This window comes from Cheilinus undulatus, linkage group 2 (genome assembly GCF_018320785.1).
Source record: "Cheilinus undulatus linkage group 2, ASM1832078v1, whole genome shotgun sequence".
NCBI lineage: Eukaryota > Metazoa > Chordata > Actinopteri > Labriformes > Labridae > Cheilinus > Cheilinus undulatus.
Genome location: NC_054866.1, coordinates 10,154,719 through 10,171,222, shown reverse-complemented (window position 1 = coordinate 10,171,222; position 16,504 = coordinate 10,154,719). Strand labels below are relative to the sequence as shown.

Genomic DNA, 16,504 nt, shown 5'->3' with positions numbered 1-16,504 from the left:
ATTCTCATGGTATTTCCAGTATCTCTAGTGTTCCCACATGGATTGGAGAGAACTTTTTGACCTTTATTTGTATTTCATTCAACAAATTATCTTTCCTCATGCAGAAAAATCCTTGATCTACCCATAACAGATTTTGTTAAACTAAAGTTGTCATTTCCCCACTCACCACTCTTTAAAAGGAAGTATTTTTAAGTCTTTCCAAATCTTCATAAGCCTCACATTGTTGGAGTAAACTCTTGTAATATGAATCTATTCATAGGAGGACAATGACGCTCTCATTTTACATGTGGTGGCAACAGGTTGTCCTGTCCTGGTTGAGAAAAATTGGCCACATTAGAAGGTTAAATTTGGCACTATTGGGTTAAGACTGAAATGTGTATCTACCCTTCTGGAAATGTAATGTACATATTTGATTGAACATAAGCACAAAACACAAAACTCACACCATATAATATTTACTCTCTGGTCTGGCAAAAAATGAATCACAGAACAATACAAAAGTTACTTCCAAAACTTCAAAAGGCTGTTGTTTACATCCTACTCCCATGTGTCCTCATAGTTCTCCCTTCATCCCGAGAACTTCTAATCTTGCAAAATAGATGGATTTGCCAGACTCCGTGTCTGTCATCGGGCAAATCCATCTTGAAAAACTCCAATCCACAATGTTTGTGCCGAACGATCAGTGCCATTTGAAGAGAACAAGGTGGTAGCTATGGGTGGAGTTTAGTTTTACTAGCTGATTTTAATGGCTGCCACAACATAGCTGCAGTTTTATCAGAACTAGACCCCATTTCTGTATGAAATAAAAGGTAAAATGTGATGGAAAGTGTGTTTTCACTCTTCTGCCAACCTGCTCTGGCACGAGTTAGTGAAAGTTACGGGACGGTGGTTGGCTGTAATGTGAGTGGTTGTATACAATGGCTGCTAGCTAGTGATTAGCTCGGATTTAGCCACAGCAGCGGTTTTGCCAGAACTGGACACTTCTTTATAAAAAGAAGAGAAAAGAGCTTAACTGAAAGCTTTTCATGTCAGAAAACATATTCGCTCTTCTCCCAGCATGGGTTTGTCATTATTACGGGTGGGGTCTGCCAGTGCGTTCATAGCAGCTGCTGCTATAGCTATTAGCTTGGATGTAGCTGTAGGAAAGCGGCAGTTTAATCGGGACTGGACCACATTTTCCATTGAAACAAAAACTAAGAGTCACACTGGAAGCTTGTCTTAGCAGAGAAGATGTTTTTGCACTTTCCATCTCCAGCTGCTCTGAGCTGTTTTCTATTGGGTCTTGCACCAAAAATGGATCCAGTGGGTGAAGATGTCAAACCACTCCGCACCTGGAGCGCAGCTCTGGTGGAGTATGTGGAATTTAGGGGTTTTGTTAGAATATTTGCTCAGGCCTGTTATTTTGCCTCCCTTATAATTAACTTACTCACAGAGCCCATTTGAAAATGATGTTGTTTTCTCTTTTTCTCAGTTGTATAAAGCAGTAAAAGTTACTGTGATTTCATAAACCACCTGGATTGTATTGTATTTAGGACATGGGCTGAAATGTTCCATAACTTGAAGAATTGTCAGTGAATTTGACTGGAGCCTTTAACTTGAGATTCAAATGGAATCATCTGATGATCTTAGTTCACAACATGAGGCTACCCCAAAATCTTCTAGCTGCAAATTTCAGAGCCAAGTGATAGTGGTGTCAGTGGACCCATACTTCCCTGTTCATTGGCTATTGAACTGTCTGCTATCTGCATGTATGTTTTGTCCTTTTTTAAGAAGAAAGAGACATTTGTCTTGTATGGAGTGAGGAGCAATGCATGCTGGGCAGAAATGAGAGCATCTGTTTAATCTGCATAATTTTAAAGAATCAGTAGTCTACTCAAAGGGCCACTAAAAGTGACCTTAGGGACCTGCCTGGCCCAAGGTCCTCCAGTCGAATAGCCTGGCATTACATGTTTTAACCACCTCCAGGGAGAGGGGGGTCCCCAGTCTCTGACTTTATTTTGCGGGTCATGTGCTGAAAATAAAATAAAGCATGTTATGTACATGTGATCACAGTAAACACTCTTTAAGGGCTGATGGGAACTAAACAGGTGGACAACTAACCTCTGAGGATAGCTGATACCTGACCTACATCTACAACACAAAGGTCTGGAGGGAACAAGTCTGTATACGTTTGCACTGTGAAGCCCCCATTGATAAAGAAAAGGCACATAGGTGCATATAAACACAGGTAAGGAGACAAAAAGGGGCCTGCAGGGTAAACAGGGAGGAGCTGCTTGAAAGGAAGAAGAATAGAATTGACAGGAAATGTATATATACAGGTGTGACCCTACGTAAGTCCATCACACGTCCTGGACTTGTGAAGCTATCAGCCAGTATCGCTATGAGAGGTGAGACGACATCTGTTTGACAGAAGTTGCATTAATGAGCTAATTATTTATAATGTAGGAAGACGTTTTCACAAGTCAATAATCAAAAACACACTCTGGCTTAACTAGTGTATGCTTTTGCTCTTCTGCTCCCAGCTATTGTATTGCTGTGTCTGCTACAAGCAGCTCTTATCCAAGCTGTTAGATATCCCTGGGGTGGACCTGGAAACACAGGAACTACCGATCCCAACACAGAAAATGGTGAGAGATTGTTAAGAAGTATTCATAGCCACTGTGTCTGCATGTTTTGTAATCTGCAACCTCCTTTTTTTTTTTTATCGTGTTTGTGTTTAGTGTGTCTCACGGACCAGGCCTCGTGTGGATGCTGTCTGATGCAACAGCAGGTGCACAGGATGAAGGAGTTCTTCAACATGAGCCTCAGTGAGCTGGAGAAAGAGCTGACAAAAACAAAGACAGTCCTCAATAATGTCAGAGGTGAGACAAACCACAGAAGTTCTTAACATCTCCATGTGAAATGGCTCTACATAATTGAGGGTTTATGTTAAGTTAGCATTAAAATTATGAGACATGAGTTTCAGTTAAATCAAAATGTGGCCATATTCCCTACAGAACCTCCAGCCTCATTCTTTGACAAATATTTGACCCCACTGGTTCTGAGTATTGACCAAGCTTGGTCTGTTTTTAACTTTAATGCAACTATATTTAGTTCAGGCAGCCAGCTGTGGGAGTTTCCTTTTAAAACAGTGTCAAAATAACTAATGTGACAGCCATGTTTGGCCAGTGGAGATTCAAGAGTCTGTTGAGACTCTAGGCCTGCATTTGTGAACCCTTGTTTCTGTCAGGTCACCTTGAAATAAAAAACTAAAGTCACTCCACTTAGAATGTACTGATAAAACATTATGACTGCTGAGAGATTTGTGCTGTATAGAATTAAAAGATAAATCTCTAAGGCACTCTCTCTAACCAATAAAATGCAGAATTTTTCCACAGTATGGTCTTGTAGACCTCAAAAACAAACTTTAATGCAGTTTTTCCTCAACTGGTTGAGCCTCAGGACCCACCATCAGATCCTCAGTGAGAAAGCAATTTTGAATATTTTTTCAATGTATCAGATTTTTCTACATAGAAATAGTGCAGTTTGGACCTCAGACAGGGAGAAATAAGCTTGTATTGAAAGGGTTTTATAGAATTTCATAGACGTGATCTTTGTGCAGTGGTTACCTTTTCATTTGCTCACATGGATGCCAGCGTGATTTCAGGAAAAGGGCATACAAGACAATTTTGATTATTTTTGGCGGGGAATTAACGATCTGCATATAATTGGTAATTCTTTGTTCTGAGCATTATGAATGTACCCATGACGATGCCAAAAAGCACTCCAGGATGTTGCAGCACTCTGGCTGAGAAAGGTGGTTGTAGGCCGGTGATACTCAAAGTCTTACTTGAAGAAATGATTCCTCTAGAAAAACCTTAAAAAAGGGAAATTTCGACCTCAGAAAAAATCCATTGCAAGTCACATTAATCAGTTTGCTTCTATAATTTGAAGTAGAGATTTGTGTAGGTTGAGTTCTGAATTGGCATTTGTGTGTAGAAACAGATTTTAATTTAATATGTTTTCCAAAATACTTTGTTTTTACCCATTCTGATTTTTGTCAACTCTGTCAGACTCACTAAAACAATTTTCATTTTATTAATACAAGATGAATGTCAATTTTTTATGTGTCTGATACTGGTATTCAGTGATAATATTTAGCAATAAAAGTCTTTATTTTCACTTTTTTTATCTTTCACTCATCCGAAGTATATCTCTGTACTTGATGATTTTCTAACTTTATCTTTTATATTAACTAAAAAAACTAATGTTTTTAAATAAAAAAGTTATTGCTGCATATACAGTAGATTAGCTGGTATTTTAACAGATAAGCAGGCTAAAACAAACATGCTCATGCAATTTTATCATCTGATAAGAGTTAACGATGGGGAATAAAAAAATTGTTGACTTAAATTAGCTTTTGCAACCATAATAATGCTCTTAACTGATTATGGATAAAGAAAAAGGATGAAAAGTAAAGGTGAAACCAAACTACATATATATACAGTGCTTAACAAATTTATTAGACCACCCGTCATATTTGTCTCAGTGACCATCCAGCATCATGAAGCACTTTAATAAAGACTCTTTCATTTACAGTGTGCGCTCCACGTTTTACCATTTTGAACAGGAATGAGGAATGTCAAACTGAATTCCCCCAAATTTGAGCCGGCTCACTGGGCTTCTCTGAGAAGTCAGAAATAAATCAAGCATAACATTCAACCACTAAAACTAATTTTTCCTTTCAGGAATGCAAGTAAATAACTATAATTTGACATATTAATCAAGAAATATTAATGTGCTTTACTATTTTTTCAGTTTTTTTGTAAATCAGTAAATTTGAAAATTCATGGATAACAATAATAATTATATTTTAGCATTTAAAATATCATTTCAGTTAAAGAGCTTCTACATATTGGTGTATTATTTTTGTAATTACCAATGCTGTTGATTCAGAGCAGCTGTAGCATAAACCTTACTTTGGGTGGTGGTCTAATAAATTTGTTAAGCACTGTATATACATACATTTTTAGTAATTATTTGATTTACACCCCCAGGTTTAGGGCTCTTGTTAAGGTTTATTTTCCCAACAATCTGGCTCTTTCATTGGGTAGGGTTGAGTAACACTGCACTCACCCTCTCAGAATTTCTCAAACAGTTTCTGCCCTTCCCAAACACCATCTATGGGATGTTGCCCAGATGGTATTTGGATATATGAAACAGTCTATCTGCCATGTCAGGTTACAAAACCTTGAAGATGTCAGTCAAAATGGATTTGGGGGTTGTGATGAAATCTTGCTTTACTCAGATCTTTGTGGATGATTCATGACACTCAGTTTTCTCTGTGTACTCCATATATCTTCACCCTTTCCTCAAGCATCTCCACATTTTCCCCCCTCTCTTTGTATCTACAGCCAGCCGCAGTGCCTTCTCTGTCGCCCTAACCAATCAGGCTAAACTTGAATGCTTTGGCCCCTTCCGCGACGACAAGCTAATTCGTTACCAACATGTCTTCATCAACCTGGGAGATGGCTACGATCTAAACACAGGTATCTTCACCGTTCCCCGCTCGGGGGTCTACAGCCTCGCCCTCACCGTCTACAGTGATGCAGGTTCTCCTGGTAACAGCTTGGCAGCCTGCGCCGGCCTGCTGGTCAACGGGCAGGTGGTGGCAGGACCCAGAGAGAGAAATATGCAAGACCAAGAGGACAGCGCCACTATTGTTTTGGCCGTCCACCTGAAGGCTGGGGACAAGGTGGCTGTCAACCTGCCTATTGGATGCTTCCTCTGTGATGATAGCAGCCATTATAACACTTTCACTGGTTTCCTGCTTTATGCTACTGATTAAGTTAGAGGTGTGTGACCACTGTAAGGTTTGGACAACTCTTTACCTTTCTGACAAGAGTTAAATTATGTATAAAATCTTTCAGTGGTGACACTGTAGCATCTCAACAACTGCAGATTTGTACATTCAACCAAAACGCTGTTTGTTAATTTTTTTGCCTAAGGCTGGCTACACTCTAGACAGTTCTGAAATGTTTTGGAAAACCACAGAATTTTAACGTTATAATCCTCTAAAGGCACACACTGAATGACTCGGCAAGACCATACAACTGCTGTCTTTAGTAACTATACCACAGTGAAGATTCCCCACTTATAAGACCTCAGATAAACTGACGTGGTCAATTGTGACTTCAGAAGAAAAACAAACATGAAGGGAAATCAAAATCCTTCACTGGTTGTCTTAGCGTCTTACACTTACGGCAAAACTCTAAAGAGAAAGAAAAGAACATGGAAAAAATGCTGGCTGTGATTATCTTAGTTGTGTTTATGTTCTGAGCCGTTGTAAAACTACACCACCTCTGGTTGGTGACGCTACCTGATCTGCTCACTATCATTGGTCACTGAGGGTTTATCAAAGGAGGCAGTCTGACCTAGAATTATGAATATCAAACATGTTATCTACAACTTTAGGTGGGGGGGGGGGCTCCGTTGCAGTAAGGATACATAATAGTTTGCAACAAGCCCCACCCCCCACCCAGGATCACCAGGGAGGGGCGATCTGGCCTAAGGTCGGGTTAAAAATTGTGTTAAGTGTGGCCAGCTTTAGGTTTACGTCCAATAAGGTTTCATTGATCATTTTCATTAAATAATATGTCAGAATGTTCTGAAGTATGTCTTTGTTTAACCACACAACTAAGTGCCATACAGTATAAGTAAAAGTGTTCTTATAAATGTGGCATTTATTGCTTTTATTGTAAAATTGTGGTGGAAATCTCTGACATACCTAAAACAACTAATAAAATTCAACATGGTTGTAGACTCTGTTTTCTTTGATTACTTATCTGCACAAATTATTTTTTAACAATCTAGCATTAAAGTCCCTTTAAAGTGAAATTAATAACTTGCATTAAAACCCATGAGATATATTGGAATAAGGTTGCTGTAAGTGTGAAAACACTGAGATCTAGATGTGTGACAGAGGGTTTTTGGCCACTTTGTTAGGTTTTATCTGGGCAGGGTAAATATAGCACCCCTGTATATCACTGGATGCTACTGGAATTACCCCGCCCCCTCTAAAGCCTGGCATACACTGTGCCGATTTCATCCGATTCAGCCACGATTTTTGAGTTGCATGACACACTTGGGAGTCGCTTTGACCTTCAGACTGATTGGGAGTTGCTTGTCGTGCTGTGTACAGGGGGATACTATGGCTGAGAATGACCCGATAACAGCCTGACTAGCTGCACCAACTGGTCAGATGGATTTCTGACATGTCTGATATTCTGGTGGTGCCACTCCAGACGGGGCGGCACGGTGGCACAGGGGTTAGCGCTGTTGCCTCACAGCAAGAAGATTCCTGGTTTGATTCTTGGTCAGGGCCTTTCTGTCCGGAGTTTGCATGTTCTACCCGTGCACACATGGGTTCTCGCCGGGTACTCCAGCTTCCTCCCACCACCAAAAACTGTTGGCTGTAGGTGTGAGTGTGCCTGGTTGTCTGTCTCTATATGTCAGCCTGCGATTGACTAGCGACCAGTCCAGGGCGTACCCTGGGAGAGAGAGACAGAGGAGATGACTGAAAACACTTTATTCTCAGTGTGAGAGACTCCTCGGATTTCTGTCACAGTCCGTCCTTACTTCACTTGTACATAAATCGTGAGCGATTGTCGTGCATCGTAAATGATTCAGACGCACAGTATGAGTTGACATTCCACGACTGCTGGAGAGTCAGCTTGAAGTTGCAGAGTGTATGCCCGGCTTAATGCTATACCGGTATAAAATCACCAAACAGTTCATCTTAGTACAGTCTGCTGTTAGCTGATGTCACTGCCCTCATTGAAAATGAACAGACAGCTACATACTGAGTTTCTGTTCATTGTGAGGTAAATTTGCTAGATCTACCAGCTAAAGTGGCTATGGATCATTAAAATCATCTTTATAGAGATATTTTTCACAAAAACAGCACATTTAATCCCAGACATCTATCTCTCTGCTCTGGCCTAGAACCATGCAGCTGCACTCTGGCCATGGTTCACTGTAAGATCAGGGGTCAGGCTAAATGCTGCAATGCTTGTCTATTTTTCACTTGAACAGGGTGCAGCAGGAACAAACATCTTACCTACTGAAGGCATGTTTTAATCCATATTTCAGTAATTTTTTTCTGGATGATTAAAGGAGCAGACTCTGGCTTTGCCTCTTTCAAAGCAGCAACAGTTCAACTGTGAGGCTAGACACATTCTATCCCTGCCAAGTCTGCCACAATTAAAGCCTCTAATTCAAATCATCATCAAACACTTTTATTTTGAAGAGCCACCTCAGAAAATGGCCAGTTTCCTTCACTTCAAATAAAACGTTAGGAATACCTGAAGTGTTAAAGTCAGGATGAAAAAATGAAACTGAGAGTATAATATTAGCACATCTATTGGATCAGTAGCGCTGCTGAAAACTATCTTTAAGGGTTATTTTTTGGTTCAAAGGTTCCAGAGAAAGTTTTGCTGATTTCTCATGTGGCACATGGTGGACGGTATAATTTCAGTGAGGAAGTTACAGATTAAATTTATGTAGAAAATGAAGGCACGGGATTAAATAAGTTTATATGTCTTCCTACTCCTCTTCACTAAAGTAAACAGTGTTGAAGTGTGTAAAGAAGAAAGATATTGTCTTTTCCCTGGTGTGCAATACTTTTGTTCTTTTTTAAACTTTAAATTTTAAGCTGTTATTCAACAAGGTCTAAATAAACCAGTGTATAAATGATATGGTCATTGAGTCTGATATTAGTGTAGTTATCCCACCCATGCTGTAAACATAAAAAAGAGGCTCATACTGATGACTTTTTGAATCGATAAGAAGTTAGTGTTTAGGTTAGAAATAAATCTGATTATCACAGCTTAACTATACAATGGTCCATGTTTTTGAGGACCTCCATGGACCCTTTTATGTGTCTGAGACCCAGAAAGCTCTCCTCTTTATCAGCCTCACCTACAGGCTTATATATATATAAATGTGTAGCTCAGTTTTTAACAGAAAAGAAGAAACCTGAACTCCAGATCAAGATCGCCTCTCCGTCAGGATCACGATGCCAGAGTGGCACTATTAACAAAGCCCTGGAGGGTGTGTGCCTGCCTGTGTGAGATATCTGAATAACCAGAGCCCCTAGTGATGTGGACAGAAACTGCTAGTTTCTAAAGTTATAAAAGCAAATAGGGCGGAGATTAAGAAATAAAAAGACTAAAGGAGGAGCAATGCGCAAGTTAGAGATATTAAAAAAATGAGAGGTAAGAAGGGAGGGGCTCTAAAAGAATATAAATCCTCAAAATTTGTCTTGTGATCATTCAGCACACCTTCAGTCCTTTTGATTCATCTCAATTTTCCAGCATCAACATGAAAGGTGAGATCCTTGATTTGGCTTAGTGATGGCTTTTAATACTGCAAAAACTCAAATCTCAGCAAGTGTATTTAATAACTTCTAGTCAGGAATATCTATTTTTTGATCCATATCCACCTGACATGTCCAGGTACACATTTTAAGGTGCTGAGTTGTTACAATAGGTAAAAAAATATCAACCTATGGGGGAAAAAAAGCTAAATTTGACATGTTTGAGTCATGGATTGTGGAATACTAACTAATCTTTCAACACCCTCAACAATTTCAACATGCTTGTTTGATTGAGAGATATTTCTTATAAGCCATTCAGACTTTTTTCTTTTTGCCTCATTATATCTTGAAATGAAATATTTTTCTGGATGTGGGTTAAAATAAGTGTAATGAGAATAAAGTCAGATCGTAAGAAGGGGGTTATGGTTACAGGGACCCTTTACGATCTTTTTTAAGGGATTATGTTTGTCTGAATACTCTAAAATAGATTTTGTTTCATGTGGGAAAATCCCTGCAAACGCCTGCTTTTTGTCCCTCCTCCAGCTGCCGTACTGCTGTGTCTGCTTCACGCAGTGTTTGGCTGGCATGGGGAAGGCTTTGACTGGCCGGAACACATCATGCCAGCGCACACGGACCCCAGTGAAGACAAACGTAAGAGACTGTCCAGGATCAGTGTGCTCTTTATGTCTATAGCAGGGGTGTCCAAGCTATGGCCTGAGGTCCAAGTATGGCCCTTGGTTTATCTTTAATTCTAAAAATGAAATAGAATAAGGATGACATAAGAAGATGAAACTTGTACTGTATTAAGCCCTATTCACACAGGATTAGTATCACCTGGGTACCTTGGATAACTTGTGAATTACTCCTGGACATCAGTATCTTTGCAACGCATTTGCCTGAGAAATGGGAAGTCTGTGAAATACTCAAGTTTACAGACATTTCTGAAGTTTTATTTCTAAATTCCATTTTAAAAATGCCACGAAGTCCATGCATTTTGCAGTGGACCGCACATACTTTCAACAGACATATGTGTCCGTTCTTTTTACATTTTTGTAAGAAAAGTTGTCCATGATCAATGACCCAGTGACTGGCTTCACTCGCTCTCCCATTATGCATCAAGGTGACACCTGTCATGTTTGTATCTGCATGTGATCAAACAGAGAAGGAGAGAAGGTGAAAGCCTCCCTCACCCCTCCCCAGTGTAATACCAGAGGGTTAAGAGTGCAGTGCTAAATCTGAAGGGCTGAAATGCACCAAAACCATAGCAGAACAATTGTGAGTCAAAAAATGGTTAAAAATGTCCTACACAGATGCTAGTAATTTTTCAGTTGAAAAAGAAAAGAAACAAAGCCACACGGACAGAAAAATAACATAATTACCACCCTGAATTACAGAGATACTGAATCACACAGGGTTAGTATTACCTGTGGACCTCTGTGTGCTGAAATGTTGTCAGAAACTCACCCTTGGATGTTTACTTTGAAATTAACAGACATAGTCCATTCACACAGGATTAAAGAATGTCATACGTGATTATGACCAGAGGTCCACAGGTAATACCAATCCGGTGCAAATAGAGCATTACTGTCCGTGCTGCTTTATCTGCTCTTTTTATTGATTAAAAAAACAGAGGCTGTGCATGGCATTGTGAATAAAGTATTGACACCTTGAGGGCAATTAAAGTATTTTCTTTAGTTCATTGCAGTTTATTTTAATAATTGAGTTTATTTTCTAAAAACTCAACAATCTAAATGCATATGTGCATGTCTGCTCTCTAATTACACTTTTAATAGTTACTGAGCTTTATAAATGTGTTCTGTTATGTTCCACTTATTAGGCTACAACAGCTGATCTGTGCTGGGAGAGTAGGTATTTGTGTGCAACGCAACAATCCAGAATTAACAGAGTCTAGAATAACGTTGACTGCAGAAAACAATGACCGAAAAGGTTTGTATTGTAAGCAAGTCATCTCATTGCTCTCAGGCATTACCAGGAAAGATGTTCTGGTACTTGGCTATTCCTCGCCGCCTAATCAGCTGCTGATACCCACAGATGACAGACGTGATCCAAATACGAGAGGGAGGACAAATTGTTCACTTGTTCATTCAGCATGGACAGCTTTTTACAGATTATGAATGTAAAAAAATTATAATGACCTCAAAGACAATAACAGACTGGGCCTTTGTCATTACTGCTAAGTCATATCTCTGCTTTCCACCAGAAACATCAGTAAAGTCGTTTACGTTGCAGACTTTGCTGATCCGATGAAAATGTATGGCTACACATTGTATCATCAGGGAGTGATTAGAGTTTTATCAGAGGTCCTCAGGTAAAAATAATCCCTCACAAAGAGCACATTGAATTAAGAATCAGGGCTAAGATTAATATAGGAAAACATAGTATAAAGACATAAAAGTATGTACAAGGTAGTAGTTAGTTTTCCCTTCTGTCAGTGCTGCTTTGTTAGGTCTGTAAACAAACATTTTGACAAGAAAATTGAATAACAGGCTTTATTTCCCTACTAAATGTAGACATATAAACATATTAACTACCAAAATAAAGATGTCTTAATTCCTAACACCCAGATAAATCAAGTTGAAATGATTAGAGCAAATAGCAACATGAACTGTACTTATTTCCTCTGCTACCTGCTCTGTCTCAAGATTGGATTTCCTAAGCATAGTGTGCTAATCTTTTTCATAAGCACCCATACTTTAAAAATCAGCAGCTTCTTTCAGGAATCAAAGCAGCCATGGCATCTTAATATTTTTTTTTTGTGTGGCCCTCATTCAGAAAAGTTTGGACACCCCTGGTTTGTAGTCAGTGTACTAGCATTTGCCCTCATCTGTGATTGAATGTTCAAAAGTGTGTTTGCTCACACAGAGTGCAAGGTGGACCTGCTGTCGTGTGGCTGCTGCCTGATGGAGAAGCAGATGTATAGGATGGAGCAGTTCTTTAACTACACCTATGAAGCAATGTCTTACGAGCTTCATTATGCAAAGAAAGCCCTTGCTGAAAAAGGTGAGCGATAAATCTGAGTATTAGAAACTGAAAAATAAAGATTTTATTTAAAAGTCTCAGAGTGAAAACTTTGATTGTCATTACTGTATTTAAGCAGCTATTTTGAATTCAATCTAAGTCTTAGAATAATAATTACTTGCAGTTTTAGTCACATTTTTGTTGTTTTTAACCTTCATAGTTTTGCTCTAGATTTAGTCAACAAAAACTCAAAAACATTTTAGAAAAGTTTGAGTCAATAGAAAGTCCTCACTAGTCCTTCCTTTAGCTAAAGACATTAATTTGGAAATAAAAATAACGAGCCATGTTAATATATATATATATAAAATATATGTATACATATATATATATATATATATATGAAACACATTGAGGCATTATCCCCACTTTATTTTATTTGAGATACACTGATGAAAGTCAGTGTTTTTGTTTTGTTTTGTTTTGTTTTGTTTTTGACTCCTAATTTTTAACATAATTTAAGGCGCCTTCCTCCATATGGAAGAATGGACTAAACTAGTGAAAAATAGATCTCCGGTGATAAAATCTCTGATGAAAAATAAGCTTCATTTTCATGAAAGAAACTAAACACTGCTTGACTGCTGGACATTTGAAAGCCAGGATATGTTTCTACTGTGTGTCAGTATTTTAGTCGGTGTATTTTACATTTTTGAAAGCTGTTTTTGATTTTAGTTTAAGGCCTTTACACACTGAGCTGAATTTTACACACATTAAAATGAAAACAGGTCTCAGTTATTCTGTTTGCACACTGACATCAAATGTTCCATTTGTCAGGTTTTTTTTTTACAATCAAGTTTGATTTAATGCAAATTTTCAGTCATTAGCCACTTAGACAGGTGACTGATGAATCAAAACTGTGCCTACTACTTCCTCCTTTTTTCTCCCTCTCCTGCACTGAAATGCTGTGATTTGCCTGAGTATTATGTAGACATCAACCATGGAAATGTAACAGAGACGAAAGTTTGTTCTCACTGCCAGCTAACAGAGACTGAATTAAAAGTTTCATAAGGAACTCTGTCGGGGTGGATGGATCCAGTGTGCTTTTTAAGAAGTCACAAAGCCACAGGAACATCCTCACGCCTCATTTTAATCACTGTACAAAACAGTTTTCACATTCTACGAATCTTCACAGTGAAGACAAATAAAATGCAACAGACTCATTATGCAAGGTTGGATTACATGATGTTTATTCGGATTAGGGAGCTGACCCCCCCATTGAAAAAATAATGGACTCAATATTCAAAGACCCTAGTCTTAGGGAAAAAATTGTTCATTAATTTTAGTCAACTCACAGCGGTGCAGTATCATGGAATTTGATTGTCCACTTGTCCAGTATTAATATTTTAGTCTCACTGACAAAAACCAAACTTAATTTTTGTCAGAGTTTTTATCACCAAAGTTCTCTTTCCTCAGGGAAAAAGGTAGTCAATTATTATTTATAGTCCTAGTTTAAGACAGCATTGCTTGTCATGCCATCAGTCTGCCTTTTTTTCTTCTTCTGTCCTCATTTCCAGACAGCCGCTGTGCTTTCTCCGTTGCTCTGAATCATACTGAAAACTGCTACGGCCCTTTCGAAAGCCCCAAGACCATCGTCTACAAGCATGCCTACATCAACATGGGAGACAGCTACAGTGTGGAAAGCGGGAACTTCACCGTTCCCTACTCTGGGGTCTACGGCGTCTCTGTCACCATCTATGGGGCCCAGGCCTCTGACAATGACCTGAACGCCTGCGCTGTTCTGCAGGTTAACGGCACAGACGTGTCTTGGCTGCTGGAGATGAACGGTCAGGACCTTGAAGACAGTGCCACGGCTGTTTTGGCCATAAAGTTAAAGGCCGGGGATGAGGTGGCTGTCGTCCTGCCTGAAGGTTGTGTTATCTGTGACTACGGCAGCTACTACAACACTTTCACTGCTTTCCTGATGTACACTACTGACTATGACTATTATGAGTATTATTAAGTCTGTTGTGACATTTAGATTTGTAGCTCCTAATCTCATAATCTATTCCATCATATTTTTACATATTTCATGAGGTGAAATACCATTGATCATCCACAAAAAGATTTTAGATGAGGCCTGTTTAAATCCACTTTTAAATAAATGTGTTTGCCATGTAAAGTCATGGTTGCATGAACTAACCATGTTGAACTGATGAGAAGTTATTTGTAATAGAAAAATATGTAAGAAAAAAAATGTCCTGTACCAAGAATTAATTGCTCTTTCAGCAATTAGCATGTAAGTTAATGTTTTCCATTCACTTATTAAATAAACAGAAATTTCTGATTAATTTGAACCATGAATTGGTCATGATAATGGGAAAAGAGATAAAAATCCTTATAAAGTTTGAAAAACAACCTTTAAGCTTTTTCTATAAAAGTTATGAATGTTGATGACGGAATAAATAAAACTTGCTGAACAACTTTGGTCTGTCTATAATTACTGGATTATGTAAAAATCTGTTTTTATGAGAAAATAATATTAATGAATGTGTGCATTTGCATGAAAAAAATAAATAAAAAATTAAATTTGCTCCATTTTTCTGAGTAAGAGACTCTCTCAATTATGACTTTTTTTAAACGTTGTTTTTTGATTCCATCTTTCTAATTTACATTTCTTTCATGGATTAGACCGTTCCCAAGAATTCCAGCTGACACTGAAGCTCTTTCCTGTATGCAGTCAAAGGCTGAACCCTGCCATGGCCCTTTTCACAGGCACCCCCCCACCCCCACCCCCAATGTTTCAAACCCAAACTTAAGTAAAACTATTTAATGAGTTTGCAGTGTTTGGTCCCTTGGATGACGTGCATGAGAGTTTCTGCTGAGATTTTGTGATTATTAACTGATGACTCACAAAAACTCAAAAAAAAAGGAAAACATAGCTTCACATGTCAGTAAGTTACAGAATAAATAAACACACACTGACAGAATTGTTGGTACCACCTCATGCTGCAAAGAATCCCTCTGTGTCATTGGCTGCTATGGGCATAAAAGGAGAGAAACTCATGGTGTGGCCCCCATCCTCCCCTGACCTCAACCCTACTGAGATCCTTTGGAGCATCCTCAAGCTAAAGATCTATGAGGGTGGGAGACAGTTCACATCAAAACAGCAGCTCTGGGAGGATATTCTGACATCCTGCAAAGAAATTTAAGCAGAAACTCTCCAAAAACTCACAAGTTCAATGGATGCAAGAATAGTGAAGGTGATGTCAAAGAAGGGCTCCTATGTTAACGTGGAACTTTGCCTGTTAAGATGTTTTTGATTGAAATAGCTTTGATTTCAGTAAATATGACCCCCTGATGCTGCAAAGTCAACAAATAACCATTTTCAGTTCTTTACAACCTATAAAAAGTTTTGAAACTCTGTTGTGCATATTAATTCGGAACAGTGCATTTTGAGTTTTTTTAATTTTGGAAAAATAGTAATCATTGGGAGGGTTGTCCAATAAAATTTAAATTATTCTTGAATGGTTGATGACTTTACAATTATATTGTCATTTGCACTGACAGTATATATATATATATATATATACATATATTGTCAGTGCAAATGACATATATATATAAGTCCAGACTGAGAAGTTTGTTTTGTGCAAACCTGCAGGAACAGCAGAGCATCTACTGATATGATCCACTATTTACTCCTCTCTTAGTTTTCTCAAATCACATTTGTAGACATAATTTTCTTTATTTTATGTGCCTTTTTCACAAATTGAATTCAACAAAGTTATTTGAATTTAACAAAAAAGTGCTAATTATAACTGGAGTCAAAAAATTGTTTCACCCATGAGATTTTTGATGCCTTTGCTTTGGCGACTTGGACCCCAATTTGCGTATAAATGTTGATGAATATAAAAATCAAGTCTATCAGCAAACCTCCATACCTGCAAGTCTGAGGAGACACACCTTTCCAAACAATGGATGAAATAAAAGCCTCCAAACATCCCAGAAGGCGTGTGCCTTTGTGCGAATTTAGAAAGTGAGAGCACCTGGTGATGATGATAATCGTCCCTTTGTTGGATGGCTTTCAAGGCAAATTTTACTAAGTAAAGAAAAAAATAAAAAAGCAGGAGGAGCAATTATAGAAAGGGAATCAAAAAACGAAACAAGGGGGGT

General features: G+C 38.5%; 2 protein-coding genes across 2 annotated transcripts; both read left to right on the top strand.

Annotated features, from left to right (window-relative positions):
• The first annotated feature begins 2,380 nt into the window (after positions 1-2,380).
• Positions 2,381-5,827, top strand: LOC121522237 (complement C1q-like protein 4). The gene is made up of 4 exons (XM_041806393.1): positions 2,381-2,387; positions 2,523-2,627; positions 2,721-2,861; positions 5,394-5,827. The coding sequence occupies exons 1-4, from the start codon at positions 2,381-2,383 to the stop codon at positions 5,825-5,827; spliced, it is 687 nt and encodes a 228-aa protein (XP_041662327.1).
• A 3,499-nt stretch (positions 5,828-9,326) lies between these two features.
• LOC121525674 (complement C1q-like protein 4) lies at positions 9,327-14,916 on the top strand. The gene is made up of 4 exons (XM_041811782.1): positions 9,327-9,367; positions 9,899-10,006; positions 12,239-12,376; positions 13,906-14,916. The coding sequence occupies exons 1-4, from the start codon at positions 9,361-9,363 to the stop codon at positions 14,349-14,351; spliced, it is 699 nt and encodes a 232-aa protein (XP_041667716.1). The 5' UTR covers positions 9,327-9,360; the 3' UTR covers positions 14,352-14,916.
• The last annotated feature ends 1,588 nt before the right edge of the window (positions 14,917-16,504 follow it).